This window comes from Triturus cristatus, chromosome 3_2, assembly GCF_964204655.1.
Source record: "Triturus cristatus chromosome 3_2, aTriCri1.1, whole genome shotgun sequence".
Classification (NCBI taxonomy): domain Eukaryota; kingdom Metazoa; phylum Chordata; class Amphibia; order Caudata; family Salamandridae; genus Triturus; species Triturus cristatus.
The window spans coordinates 1,094,831,550-1,094,847,444 of record NC_140584.1 but is presented as its reverse complement, the minus strand read 5'-3'; the positions used below and the strand labels follow the sequence as shown (position 1 = coordinate 1,094,847,444).

Here is a 15,895-nt window from a genome sequence, read left to right as displayed (position 1 = left end):
AATAGAGAGCCGTAACAGAACTGTCCGGTCCCTGATTAAATCTGTTACGTGAGGGATACCCAGCTCCTTATGACAGATAAAGTGCAAGGCTGAAATAGGAGGGGATGGTTGTGATCTGGAACACCAGCTTTCTGCGCGCTAAATGGCCATGCAACTCGTAGTACCCTATATCTCTGCCCCACACATGGCCATGGGTATGCACTGTGAGTTGCATATTTTCAGCATAGGAATGAAAGAGACCCTCTCCTTTTTAGGTTGTGGGAGACCGAGAATGACCCATTAGTCATAGAGAACTTGGTAGGGCGAAGAGCAATGTTGGAAGACCAGGATCCTCGGGCAGAACAGGTAACTCCCAAATAAGGAAAGTTATTTTACACTGCTCAAGCAGCTGTTACCAAATGACAGACTCAATAAGGTACCACACTTGGGGCCACAGGAGATAATATGAGATTTAGCCCATTCTGCAGATCAAGGGAGGACATAAAACTAACAAAAGCGTGCAGAAGCAAGCGCAGTGCCCTAGGGGTACGTGCCATAAGCACTGCGTCGTCCGCAAACAGGAGAGAAGGAAAGGGGGGATACCTTTTATAATTGGGATGTAGGGAGTGACACAATATAAATGGGTGAGTAGCTCATTAATATAAAAAATAAATAGGAGAGGAGCCAGCACACAACCCTGTCTCACTCCCTGATGAATACCAATGTCCCCAGACACCTCACCCTGTGAGCTGATGCGGACCCTGGCCCGCATATTCTTGTGCAAATAAGCAAGAACGTGCACCAAAACGATATCCAAACCCCTAGCAGCAAGCACATGCCACAAGGTGTCCCAAATGCACACAAATGCTGATGAGAGGTCCATAAAGACCAAATATCACAGGGACTGTTTTGCCACCGTATATCGTCCTAAAACCAAGTCTAGGTTAAGTCATTGCTCATTGATTCCCACTTTATGCCTAAACCCGTGTTGACAGGGACGTATGACAGACTCCTCTATCACCCAGGCCATGATCCTATTATAAATTATTCTTGCTACAATCTTAACAGTATTATCAATGAGAGAAATTGCCTGATAGCAATACGGGGACAAATTATCCTTTTTTTTTTTTAAATGGTAACTATTATAGAGGTATACCATGTGTCAGGGAAGCAGGTGTGTGTGAGATTATTCTGAAGCAGGGGGGGGGGGGGCAGTCACAACTTGCTGATGTCCTATAGTTGTTCGGTGCCTGACCTTGGTATGGCGGCCATGCAAGGACATCGAATAACAATCTAAGAGGTGTCCTTCCTGCCTCCCTCTTTGTGCTGATTGTAACAGGGTTGTCTCCCCGCTGAGTTTCACGAAGGGAGAGCCCTGGATGCATGCTCGGCCGTGTGAGTGGCATCGGCACGGTCCTGGGCGGGTTGCCTCCTCCAACGGCCCGACCAGCTCTCTGGAAAATGCTGGCGGATTGCATCGGCAGTTGATTGAAGCCGCAGGGAAATTCTGTTAGTACTCCCCAGGGCTGATCTGCTGTCCCAACAACACCTCCACTCCTGAGGTGTCCCGGGCTGGATGGCCGGGAGCAGAGCAGCTTGCGATTCACCTTGGAACGCTGCGATTTGAATTCCTCCCAAGACCACCTTCAGGGATTGCCCCACCTTCTGCCTACATTGACGGCCTGATTTCTTTGGGGTCTTTGAATTGCTCCCTGCGCTGCCCATGTGCTATTACCGCTGAGGACTGGGGTGCCTCTCCCCCTCCTGGTTCTACATTTGGCAACCCCTGGCACCGCTGGAGTTCCGGTAGTAGAGGGGGTTTGGGGCTGCTTGTTGATTCTGCTGTCTTGACATGGTTGCCTCACTGTGGTTGAAGGCGGTGCCATCAAAGTACAATACTGGAACAACCCAAGGATCTAACTTTAATCCACCGGACGCACACCCGATGAGGTATCTGCCGCATTTTTTGACTCTATTAGGGGCTCTGTAGCTGTTCGTTTAAAGCGTGTTGCCTGTCCTTAAAATGGCTACTGTACGAGCAACACAGAGCTCCTCCTTCCAACCTGGCGATTTGATGTTTTGTCAACGTGGTGCTAGCCAAGCGGGAAGATGCAATGCCATTAGACCCTTTTACAGGGAGAGCCTTTCTCTTCCAGCTTAACTCCCTTAAATGGCCCCCATAACTATGCCCTTGTCCAAAGCACTCCTACTCCCCTTGTTGGGGAGGGATCCAGCATCTTATGCCCTGGAGTCTCAGCGACCCCGCTGAGAGAATCCACCGTGAAAATGGGAATCACACAAATCTGAGGACTGGAATGATCCCTGTCCCACCCTGCCGGACGTCAGACACAGTTACTTCCCCGTCTCCACGCTTGGTCCCCCACCCCCTCCACCTCTGCTTCCCTCCTTCATTCTTTGGCTACCTCCCCTTTTCCCTTCCTCTCTCCCCTGAATTCCTCTCCACCTGCCTGCTTTGTCTATCCTTATGCCTATGCTCCGCTTGATTCTCCCTCCCCTCACCCTTTTACATTACCCCCTTACCCCTCCACACGCCATTGACCTAAGAATGTAACTTGTAACTGTTGTACCTTCTGCAACAATATGTAATTTGTAAACTATGTAACTCTCCTCATGTAAAGCGCTCTGATACCTCCGGGTCTAGCCAGCGCTATATAAAACTCAAGTAAATAAATAAATTAAAAACATCATGATCAGCGGAACCCATATGGCGGTGTTACTTTTGATGAGATCAATGGGAACCCCATCGGGGCCTGGCACTTTCCCGCCCACACATTCATTAACACCACCTTCAACTTCCACTTAGGTTGTCTGAAAACATGACACTAAGCAGCGGTCTATAATGAATGGGGTAGAGGGTGAGGGTGAGGCATAGATTGTACTGAAGTGTTCTTCGCAAGTGCTGGCGATAATGTGCCAGGAAATAGTGCTAGATGGTCTGTTGTTGCGCTTTAGAGCGGTCACAGATGCCCAAAATCACTTGCTGTTACCCAGTCCTGAGGCCAGAGCTATTGTTTCCCACTGACCCTTAACAACCTCTTGGTATTGTTTAGCAGTAATTTGTTTGTATTGTTCACACACAAGAGCCACTAAGGTAACGTCCCTGGGATTGGAAACCAAAGCTATTCGAGGTGCCCTGTTTGCTGCAAAACATTCAGAGTCAAACCATCTAGGGGTGTTGATCCTGGGCTTAACCGGTTTCAGAAGAGCCCTCCTGATCACTGACCACAGGTTAGTAAAAGCTTCCACCGCCCCTGGACCAGATACATCCCCTGTCAAGCACAGATGAAACAACTCCAGATTGGCTGTGATTATTTCTTTCAAAAATTGAAGAGGGTTGTGCAATCTCCAGACCAGCCTCAAACTATCAGTACTGGGTTGCAAATTACATGCCCCAATGTCCTACCTGAACTTCCCTTGGGGCGCAATGTGAAAATGGACTCGATGAGGTTGTGGTCACTATAACACGATGGAATAACCATGCCATGAAGAAACAGATCTTCTAGATTGTGGGTGACGAACATGTAATCTATAGTAGATGAGCTGTGTGACCATTAATAGTAGGAACCTCGTAACTAGGCAAACCAGAGATAGTCAATATGATCAAAATTAACTTGGCAAGAAAAGAAACAAATTCTTTGATCCGAGGGTGCCAATGGGACGAGGTTCGGAATAAATGTCCTCATAGGAAATTGGCAATCGCACATTAAAATCACCAGCCAAGCACAGACGCAGTGTTTGCCCTGCACAAACCATATCATCAGCTATTTCAGAAATGCATTTGAATAGAGGAGGGAATTTAGTATTAGGGATTCCTCTGAAATCATTATTATAAAAAATCACAATGTGCAAAGTCAGAGGTAATCTAATTACTATAAATTGGAAGCTGCCATAGATGTGCTCTATGGTTTTAGCGTGTCCACCTAATGCAATGCTCACCTAAATCGCAAGCCCCCCTGATGCGCGACCACTACATGAAGGGATAGCAGGGGTACTAAAACAGTGGAAGCCATCCACAGATACAGGCAGTGTGTCCCATGTTTTTTGGATTAAGACAATATCATATCCCCTAATGAAATGGAGTCAGTCCGGGAGTGCAACCTACGATCTAAGGCCGCCGGCCACATTCCAGCTTAATATTTTAAGAGTCAAAGTACCCCTATCCATGAGATTTATGTGACTAACCCTGTCAGAGACTCTATAGTTGGTCTCAGGTAAAGAGCTTATAAAGTTTGCAATACAAGCATCTGGTATGATGTGTTTCAGCGCCCTATTATCGACCACTGAGGCTGCTGGCGACATATGGGTGTTACAAAGACACTCCCTATACCCAGCTGCCCTAGCTGATGCCTGTTCAGTTAACAAGTCACTCTTGTCAAGTCAATTTACCTTCTCCAGACCAGTAAGGGCAGAAAACATATTGGTACATGGGATGTTGCAAAAGGTGTCACCAGTGGTTGGCAGCTTCTGGGGGTGGGGGTCAGGGTGCAAAAAAGGCACTGATGGTCTATAAAAGAAGCTCAAAGGGAGAGTAATAACCTCTGTATCTATTGGGCTAAACAATTTCTTTGTGCCTAATATTTCTTGAACGCCAGCAGTCCTACAAAAGTTTATATAGATGAACAATCCCCCATAATGCTTTTGACTGAATGTTCCAGCCAGGCAACCCGCCTCACCATGATTATCTCATTAGGGCCTCAGGCAGTAAAGCGCTTGTGTACAAATAACCAATGCACCACCTTGTTCCTGAGCTGTGTCCATGATTCCTTTTGGGCTCTTTTAAAGATGGAACCACAGCCAAGATTGACACATAAGGACACCACGATGGGGGGAGGCTCAAAGTCACTTGGCTGGGTGCCAAAAAGGAACCTTCGACAGGAAACGGAGATGGGTCAGAGGGTGGGCAAATATTACAATCCAGCACCGGACAGATATGGAAGGCTTGTTCGCAGTCAGCTCCTTACCGGGGAGGTTCAAGAGAGGCTCTTAAGTACTCACAATAGGCGCAACAGCATCATTGCCGGACTGGCAGTAGCGGGAACTGAGCGTTTCCCTGGTCGGCCGCCAGGTTGGGAGCTGGTTTTGGAGCCATGGGGGCCGTTTTTCTTACTGGGGCGGTTTGCACCATAGCTGCAATATCGGCCCCATGTAACAAAAGCAGCAGCAGGGGGCTGGCCGACCCGGGGCTGGTTCCTGTTCCCAGTCCGGCCGTAAACAGGATTCCCGGTAACAAAACAATATTTAACTTCATGTTATTTAAGTTCTCACTCATATACATTTGTTCACAAATTGACATTTTCTGGTAAGTGCTCTGAGAAACCTCAATTGACACTTGAATATTCTGCCTCTGTGGCTCATCATGCTGAATGTAATGTCGATTTATAAATAGAATCTTTGATTTCCAACTCTTGCATATCTATAAGTACTTATGCTGTTGGGCACCTGTGACTTTGTCTTCCAATTGCAGAGCACTCCAAAGCCCACGAGGGAAGGAGGTAGAGAAGGAAGGGAAGAGAAGGGAATGAATGGAACATAAGCGAAGGGAGTTTAGGTATCTACATGCAAATGCATACCACACAGGTGAACGGGGTAATAACACGGAAGCATCACAAAAGTGCACTGGTGGACTGCCCAAGACGGAAATACACATGCAACAGCAATAATCCGAATAAAAGAATGTGCCGAGCGATGAAACAACACATTCTCACACAACATGCGTCCCTTGTCAGCAGTTGGCCACATATATCCATGAAGTGGCTGCTGACTTCGGGGCGTAGCTTTGGGGGGGGGGGGGGGAGAGGAGGGTTTGGGGTGTTACACCCCCTAATAAATGTATTCTGTAGTAAATAGTTGGGTACAGGTGCTTTAAGTCGGGTATGGTGAGGTGTTTGTCAGATTTCACTTGGGATTTTTACATACACATACAGACAAAAACACACCCACACTCTTGTCTGTTCTAAAGGTCTTAAACATGGTTATTTTATGAAACATTGAGTTTCAAGTAGCCCTCACAATCCACACTCCTCTCCCCTCCTACTGTTCCTTATACCCTCTTCTGTCCCGTTTCTCATTTCATATATTTTAAGCAGCGTGATTGGTGGTAAATATGAAGCTCACCTACCCTCTCCCCCTCCCCCCCCCCCCTCCCCCCCATATCTTGCTGACACCCCAGGCTTCCCCTCCAACATGCCTTCCATCACTCCCTTCGTGAGCACACCCGCCCCAGTCCCTCATCGGAGTTCTCGGTCCTGCAATGGGGCCTCATGCCGTGTGCGGCGCCTGCACTAATGCTGAGCTGTTAGCATCCTTTATGGCGCATTCTGAGTTTGTGGGGCAACTTTCCACACTGTCAGATGAGCGCAGGAATCACCGCACACAAAATGCTGCTGAGCAGGAAATCCAGACCAGGCTGAAGAAGCCGTCACCCAAGACATGGGACTGCTTGGTAGGAAGGGAGGCACACATGTACTGACACCCCTCAAGCAAAGCAGGGCACCCTACTATCCCCAGCCGCAAGATCATGTTACAAGCAGGAAAACTAATGTTTTTTAGAATCAGCCCACACGTAGTTGCTGTTAAGCTGTGAGGAGGTCAACAACAAATAGCATATGACGGCAGGGTGGAGGAAGAAATGTATACCTGTAAACAAACCTGGATAACTACCTACAAACCATAAGTGGGGTCTAGGGAAGACGACTTCTCTGAAGGGGTTTCATTACTTACTATAATTGCATTGTTTATTGTTCAGAAATGTGCTGGTCTTGTGAAAATGGAATTCGAAAAATGCAAAGTGTTATGCTGCAGGAAAAGGTGCTGGGTTCTGCCTTATAGGGCCGACTCAAATATAGATTTGTACATAAAAATGACCGGTGAGAAGGCAGTTTCCAATTTCAATTCACAGACTCAGGGTTGGACTCCTTTCAGCTCATAGACCAGCTCTCAGACAGTCGCCATTATGGCGGATCCTTGCAGTTTTAGCTGTGCGAAGAGAATGGCGGAAATGTGGACGCCCCAGGTGGCAGGTGACAATGTAAAACAAAGACGAGCACCGAAAAACTCATAGGATAGTGGTTATTTACTAACATTATGCTGCTAGAGTTGCATTTAAGTAAAGGTCTTTAAAAGGAAGTATTAAGTTTAATCCAAGGAGGGAAAAAAAACATATAGCTGAATATTGTATGGCACGTCATGGGAACGTGTTTTTCCATGGGGTAAAATGTTTTCCCATCTGGAGAATAGAAATTCGATGACACAAATTGTTATTTTGCATATGAGCACTTGTGTGCATTTCCCACTAGCCATACTTAAGTTTGCATTCTTTTAGAAGCTTATAAATCACCAAAACTTGAAATTCTATGCAGATCGTAAGCAGGAGCTTAGCCAATATCTGTACAGATTGTTTACGATCCGGAACCTCAGCGTTCAATCGCCTCTCAATAATATAGCATATACTGTGCTTTGTGTCCTATGATGTACCAATACCGCCCTACCTCGCGTCATACATACATCCATAGCAATGCCTGTAGGACAGGCTCCAGACACAGATAGGCCCATGGTGTGCACTCACCAGGCCTGGGGTTTCCTCTTCAGCACTCCTTGCCGCCTCCACTGAGAGTGGGGGCTCAGGTGATAGGTCAGCTGCCGGCACACCTTCTCCATGGCGCCAATCGAGTCTCCCTCCTGCCAAAGAACAGACAACACGTCATCCACTCCATTCAGTTATTTTGACTTTGAAAAGTTCATAAAAGGATACACAGCAAAAACTGTAAAACTTCAATTTAGTAGGTAAACATTGAGAACACTATCACACAATAGAGTTTATAAACATGCAGTTAAAAATGTGCTAAGACCTTGTTTTAACAAAATAAAAATGATTTGGTACAAATGTCATCTGACATGATGAAGTGGTGTGCGGCCTATGCCTAAACAGAAACAAAGACAGCGGGCAGGAAAAGGGGGAAAGGAAACATGGTAGAAGAGACTGAGATGTTGCCATGGGACAAAGATCAGTGTAATCATGGGCTGTGGTTAGGACTTCTGGGATCCTTACAAGTTAACTCTGGTGCCAGATGCACCTGCGGGATTACTGAGTTAAACATAAGGCTGAACTTAATATTAAGGTTCTAAATATTTATGTATCTAATCGGGATGCTGCATACAGAGAATTAGTTCATAGTACTGATGAAGGCTCACAGCGTCAGAGCAGGGCAAGCCAGGGGCTGAAACTTGTTGACCGTCTGTAAGGGTTGAAATATCCCCCTTTCTCTGAGACACACCAAACGAGGATGTGAATTAAAATTATTTAGCCCAGCACTAAGTATTTTTAGGTTGAAGTTTATCAGACAGCAAAGCTATCTGGTCTGCTTATGACTTCTTGTGGGCATTCTGAAAGCTTAGAAAACTAAAACAGATTCAAACAGGAGGGTCTCAGGGAAATTTAAAGACCACAATGGATTTGTTCCCCAAAGAATAGTTACAAAACAGTACAAAATCCAAAGGTCTAAAGCAAGAATTTGAAACAAATGTGCTAAAAAGCTACAATCAAATGGTTAGCAGATATTCAGAAGGTCACGAAGAAAACACCTAGATATGCCACAAGGCATTTCCCTTTATAGGACTAAATCCCTCACTCACCACGAAGGTGACATGCTTCATCATGGGGATTCTCCTCTCCAAGAAAAACCTAGTTCCTTGGAGGGCTACGACCCTCTCAGCTAGAGAGAGGAGCACAGGGATGTTTTGAATATCTATGGGATATCCTAAATCCTCAAGTGAAGAAAAAAGGGGTGTGAGTGAAGGCGCAGCGCAAATCATATGTAAGTGTCAAAATGACACTTACATATGATTTGCGCTGCGCCTTCACTCACACCCCTCCAAGGAACTAGGTTTTTCTTGGAGAGGAGAATCCCCATGATGAAGCATGTCACCTTCGTGGTGAGTGAGGGATTTAGTCCTATAAAGGGAAATGCCTTGTGGCATATCTAGGTGTTTTCTTCGTGACCTTCTGAATATCTGCTAACTATTCTGAAAGCTTCCCTGGGAATAAATTCCATCCATTGTGGACTATTGGCTTTGTGGTCTGTAACTCACATTTTCTGGCTTTCTATTTGCTGGCTTTATTTGTATTAGGCTGTGGAGCCTGAGCTCCTCCCTCCGGTTGCACAGGCCTTTAAAGCTTGTTCTTATCTTGTCACATTTGCTGTACAGTCGAAGACAGAGGTCAAATAGGCCAAATGTCAGGCTCTATTTTCTGAGGGAGCTTGATGTTTACTTTTATTTCTCTGACTTCAAAGTGAGAGAATTTATGTGACAATCCTGTTGAGTACCCATGTGTGAGAGGAGAGTGTGTAGGATTTATTTTATTCTAGCAGACAACAACAACAAAATGAACTGTGCTGATGTTTTTTTTGTAATTCTGAAGTGTGGTAGAAACAAATATTTGAATACGATCAGTACACTAGGTGATGACATTTGTACACAATTGTTTGTGCGCAGTAAAACCGTATTTCGGTGTAAATATAATGGTAGTTTCAATTGAAAATGTGCTGTCTGTAACGGCAGTGCACTACAACGCCATGCATACTCCTCACTACGCTACCCCACTCCACGCTATGCTCTTCCACTCTATGCACCGCCACTCTGTTCTATGCTACTCTACTCCACTCTAGGACATGCCAATCCACTCTATGCCCCTCCATTCTAAGACACTCTATGACATCCCAAGCCACTCAACTTCACGCCACTCCAATCTACGCCACTCACTCCATGACACTACACACCACCTCAAGCCCCTCCACTCTACACCACTTATCCCACTCCAATCCAATCTACCCAACTCCACTCCAATTTACCACACTCTAACCCAATCTTATACCCCACTCTGCCCGACTCCTCTATACCCCACTCCATCACACCATACACCCCTCTATCCAACTCCACTCCAATCTCCCCCACTCCAATCTACCCCACTTCACTCCAATCTATCCTACTATAATACACCCAATCTACCCAACTCCAATATACCCTAGTACACTCTACCCCACCACACCCTAATCTACCTCACTCGACTCCAATCTACTACTCTCCACTCCAATTCACCCCATTCCAATCTACCCAACGTGCCCAAATCTACTGCACTCAACTCCAATCTACCCCATTCCCCACACTCCACTCTTCCCCAATCTACCCCGCTCAAGTCCAATCTTCCCTAATATGTCCCACTCCACTCTACTCTGAACTACCCCCACTGCAATTTACCCCATTCCACTTCAATCAACCCAACTCCAGGTGAATTTACCCTACTCAACTCAATCCTCCGCAATTCGATCTACCCCAATGCCTCAAGGCTCCACACTCTCGCCCACGCTGTTCAATCACTTCATGGAACCACTCTCCAAAATTCAGAACCGCTCCAACATTCAATACCATATGTATGCTGATGACACACAATTGTATTTGAAAGTCACTTTTCCAGATGACATCACAACTCTAAACTGTGCACTGTTAAAAACTCAACAATGGTTAACTCAGAATCCTCTTTTGCTAAATACTCTCAAGACAGAATTCCTCCTGATTGCCCCCCACAATTATTCTGCACCCACTCAAGACTTACTCAACTGCACCCCTCATGTTGTTGACTGCGTAACACTGAACAAATACCTGAATCTGCAAGATCACATCAGTGCAACTACAAGGGGAGCAAATTGTCAGCTAAACACATTAAGGGAAATCAAGCCATTCTTGCCTTCTGAGGACATTCAATCTGCAGTCCAATCCCTAGTTATGTCACCCTTAGAGTATGGAATGGTGACGACCCCAGTTGGGTTACCCAAAGCTCAACTGGCACCTCTAAGAGCCACTCTGAACTCTGTGACCAGACTCATCACTGGCTCTAGAAAACATGACCACATCACTCCAGACCAAATTCAACTCAACTGGCTGTCAATCGAAGCTAAGATTCGTTTCAAGATAGCCTGCCTGACGCACAAAGCTATTCACTACAACACCCCCGTTTACCTGGCTAGAAAACGTAAACTATCTGTTTTGAATCGGACCCTAAGAAGCTCTAACACCCACCTGTTGTAACCTCCCAAACTCAAAAAGAAAAGAACCTACAACCGTGCATTCTCTGGTCTCGCCCAAAGAATATGGAACGCTCTTCATCCCGAGATCAGATCAAACCCCTCGACTGCCTCGTTCAAAAAGCAAGTTGAATGGTTACTCCTGAATGACCATCTACAGCAATAGTCCCTTGGCCAACTTATCTAACTTTTATTTCCTATGGATAATCTTGGGTACCTATGGTCATCGTTGTAATTTTGAATCTCCACGTGCTCCATAAGATATGTTGCTCACCTGACACTTTACATGTCCCATAAGATGGGTTGTTGCTCTTTTTGTGCATGTTAAGAACCTCTAGGTTGCTGTATTCATGCCTCTACCGCCTTTTGCATCAGCACCTTTGTACAGCGCTCTGATACCCGTACGGTTCATGTTCGCACTTTATAAAACTTTTCAAATAAAATACCTGACTCCAATCTACTTCACTCCAATCTAAACCACTCTCCTCAATCTACCTCCCATCCAATCTATCCTACATCACTTCAATCAACTCCCCTCACACAAATCTACCCCAGTCCACTCCATTATACCCCAATCTAACCCACTCCATATACCCTAATCTACCCTCACACCATTTCAATCTACCCTACTATATTTCACCCAATCTACCCCACTCAAATCTACCCCACTGCACTCCAATCTACCACAATATATCTGACTCCACTCTACCTTGATCTACCCTACCAATCTAGCCCACACCAATCTACTCAATCTACTCCACCCTAATCTACCCCACTCCACCCCAATCTATCTCACTCCACCACAATTCACCCCAATCTACCCCAATTCAATCTACCCCACTCCATTCTACCAGACCAATCTACCTCACTACACCCCACTCCATTCTGCTCTACTCTATCCCAACCTACCTCATTCCACTCTACCCCAATATACCCCACTCCAATCTACACCACCCCACCGCACCCCACCCCAGTCCATGCCACAAATTTTCAGCCATGCTGAACAGCAGCTGTACTGGTGTACAACATGTCTAAAACATATCGGCAAAGCCAATAGCTTTTAGATGGGTGACAGCTATTGGCTTTGCCAATGCTTGTTAACTGTGTTGCATCTCTGTATGAGATGTGACAGGGATATTTTTCCCTCCACTACACAATTTTCACCTTCACATCCATTCACCATAGACACCCAGCCAGGGCCGGACTGGGAACTCAAAACAGCCCTGGCAAATTTTGTCAGATCAGCCCCCTTACGGTGCATAGTGAGAGCAGTGAGTGAGCCTTGCCACTACAAGGAGGGTTGCCGCTCGTAGGCTGTGGTCACCGGTGAATCCCTGGCCTGAACTTACTTCGCCGCTGTGATTGCTATCCGGAGCTGTGGATAATATTTGACCCCATTGGCTGTGCCCTCGTGTTGTGCTGACTGCGGGAGATGCTCTGTTCGTAAGGGGACTTTTATCTGCTGAACTGTTTAACCGGGACTGCGAGGTCCAGGCTGCCTTGTGCTATAGTTATCGCCCGCACCTGGCTCCTCTTCCCGGCCCCGCCCCCTTTGTCTATTTTATACGCCCCCTCACGCGTTAGCGGGACGCGTGCGGGGCGTAACCCGGGGCGAAGACCGGGCAAAGAGCGGGCCGTCTGAGGCCGTCCGAGGGCGAACGAGGACGGGACGGGCCACCTTATTAACCCCTGCCGTGTGGTAAACGTTACACCTTCCCATATTCATTGTCATCTGTACCCCTTATTTTTGTATTGAATACTCCCTTCAATTTGGATCTGCTTAATTGAGGTCTTTTTACAGTATTGTGCCGGTTAGTTTATTACCATGTCTTTAGAAGCAGGGAAATCACGTACCCTAACTGTTAATACTTCTAACGGACCTGTCTCCGGTACAATAGATCAATTTTTTAAACGAGTGACTACTGTTCTGGAGAAGGAAATTGCGGATACCGAAAAGCGTTTATCCTTTGATTTGCTAACTGGCAAACGTTCTTCATTGGGTATAATTGGGAACGTACTTTCTCCGGGGGCGATAATTGAGAGACCAGGCTCTATTCCTGAAAAGGAGGAAACAATAACTCTCCTGACAAATTCTCCATGTACGCCTGTCTTGTCAGACCATTTAATTAGCCTAACTACATCAGGGCTATCTGACTCACCGAACCTGGATATCTCTCCCCCACCGGTTATAGGGATTCCTGAGAATAGACATACTCCAAAAAAGAGACGAGGCCGTCCTGTCAAAATACCTCTAGCTAAAAACAAGAAGACTAGATTCCTTGCACAATCCTCGACTCTCACTGGCCCAGCAGTGTTAAATAACCCTTCCTCTAGCTCTAACACTATAGGAATCCCCACTGATCAAGATCCGATGGGTGAATTATTTACCAAAATTGAGACTATGGTTAAGTCCCTCCTACTTCCCCTCTTAGAGAGGACAAGATTAATAAGTTTGCACTTGGACGATTTGGGCAAACAAATCCAAGGGAATAATTCGACCCTCTCCGAACTCCTAAAAAAACAGAATAAAATTAGTACCATTGACTCAGCTATCTCTCCCTCTAGCTTGTTAGAACAACCATCAACTAGTGGCATTCACAGGAAAATGCACACCGCTCGGGGGGGGAAATCAGTGGAACAACCATCCAAAAATACTATAGATACGGGTAGAATTATCCCCCCACCTAAAGATAAAGAAAGAGGTAGGGAGACAAGGGTGGACAGTAGACTTACACCTGGAATGACAGGAAATGCTGAAGACTCAAAAAATGAAAGCAAAAGCAACCCTGTGGATGTAAATAATATGAGTAGAAAAGATATTATGGATGCTAGGAATGGTGAATGGCTAATCCAGTCCAAGAATACCACATCAAGTAGAAGGGAGGATCTACCCCCAGAATCAGCCCCGTATACTATCATCATGACAGGGGTACCCGAACTTCCAGAGGGCACCAGAGAGGACTTCTATGCTTTAAAAAATAAAACCATTTATTGGTTAAATCAAAATCGACCACTTCCCGCCCATATAAATGGGGAAATTCTAATGGTGAGACGCACGAGCTGGGTGGGAACTAGACCAAAAGAAAAGATGGGGGACGCGATAATTATTAACTTTAGGGACCATAGAGCCGTTAGATGCATTGGAGACTTGTACGAAGCTAGAGGGGGGGACGCTATCTAGACGCATTACGTAAACTATTTTTATCCACGAGAATTGGCTTCCCATTTTAAATCTTACCCCGCAAAAAACCTTTTCACAGACTGGAGAGAAGCAGACCAGCAAACTCCCTATCAAAATGCTCGTAATCATCTGTTTAACCCGCACCCTAGGGGGAGGCGCTTGATTAATGATCAACACTCATTTCAGCGCCTAAATTACCTATCTCAGAATAATTGCTCCGAGTCATATCACAGGTTTAATCTACCTACCCAAAACTATTATTCAGTTCTGAGTGATCTGGATGATATATATAGATTGACTCAGCGTAGAACAGGCACGATTACAAAAACTCATTACGGTAAATCAAACTACCCCTAATGATACTGTTCTCCGAAGCGATAGCGCAGAAACGCAAGTAATGGAAAATAGTAACTCATTATTAGTTAGCGCAGAAATGCAAACAATGGAAAATAGTAATTCTCACTCAGTATCTATTTCAACATCGCCTAGAGGACCTGATATTATTACTCCGGGGAACACTTGCGTCCATCAATTTTTGGAGAAGGGAGATGCAGAGCACCAATTAGTTGCGGAGGTAGTCCGTATAAATAAAAGTACAAATAATGACATAATAATACAAATTATGTCATGGAACATTGCCAGCCTACGTACAAAAATATTGAATGGGAGTCTGTTTGACTTCGTTCAGGACTACCACATAATCTGCTTACAGGAGACATGGTCTACTAATGAACAGCACATGATAGGCTATAAAACCTACTTTTCATCGGCAGTGGCTAGTGCCCATGGAAGGGCTAAGGGGGGCCTGACGGTGTTCATAAAAAATACTATAGTGGGGCTAAAAATAATATCTCTTGGCCTATATCCTAATTATCAGATATTGAAACTCTCATTCCCGAAGAACGGGACAATAATTCTAGTAAATATGTATGATAATTTACCAGAAAGTGAGAGAGTTAATTCACTTGGGACTATCCGTAATAAACTTTCAATTCTGACAAAAAAGATGCAAGGATTAGATGTCCCAAGCATCGTTTGGTGTGGTGACTTTAATCATCACCCCTGCGACAAAAAAAACATCAATATCTGTGGTATGGCAGAAAAAACAGAAAATTATATGATCCACTTCTGTCACACCAAGGTAGGAGACCTGCTAAATGAAACATTGTCAGAACTTGGCTTAGTGATTTGAAATGAAATTAACACTGCTACTAGGCAGCTACAGGCTACATATCTGGGTAGGGGATGGGAGTCGACGATCGACTACATACTGGTTTCCGCAACATTTGAGAACAAGGCTCAGAGCTTTAGAGTATTAACTAACACTCTAAGTGACCATGTCGCATTGGTCTTTGAATTGGTTATTGACCAGGTGCAACTCACACCTCAATTGATGATGACCGCACTCGCCCAGAATAATATTTACCTCACAAAAACAAATGGCTATGCCTTAGGTTGGGGAAAGATAGACCCAGCAGTCATAACAAACAAGGTAGTCCATGCGGTATATCCCGCAATTGTGAAGTGCCTGGACACTGATACTAGCGAAGAAGAACTTCTTCACAATTTCGGTTTAATTATGGAGAAAGTAAAGGATCTTTTAACCGGTAACAAGAAAGGGATTAGGGGCGGGAAA

The 15,895-nt window shown here is 45.4% G+C and overlaps 1 protein-coding gene and 1 long non-coding RNA gene across 3 annotated transcripts in view; one reads left to right on the top strand and one right to left on the bottom strand.

Moving 5' to 3' along the window:
* The window catches only part of LRRC75A (leucine rich repeat containing 75A), a 1,049,113-nt gene that overhangs the window by 421,639 nt on the left and 611,579 nt on the right, over nt 1-15,895 (bottom strand). For both annotated transcript variants that reach the window (XM_085649873.1, XM_085649872.1), the window contains one exon: nt 7,565-7,677. In XM_085649873.1, the coding sequence (XP_085505999.1) occupies nt 7,565-7,677 (113 nt within the window). The remainder of the gene's footprint in view (nt 1-7,564; nt 7,678-15,895) is intronic.
* LOC146859194 (uncharacterized) overlaps nt 1-15,895 on the top strand; it is a 196,906-nt gene that overhangs the window by 44,354 nt on the left and 136,657 nt on the right. The window lies entirely within an intron of this gene.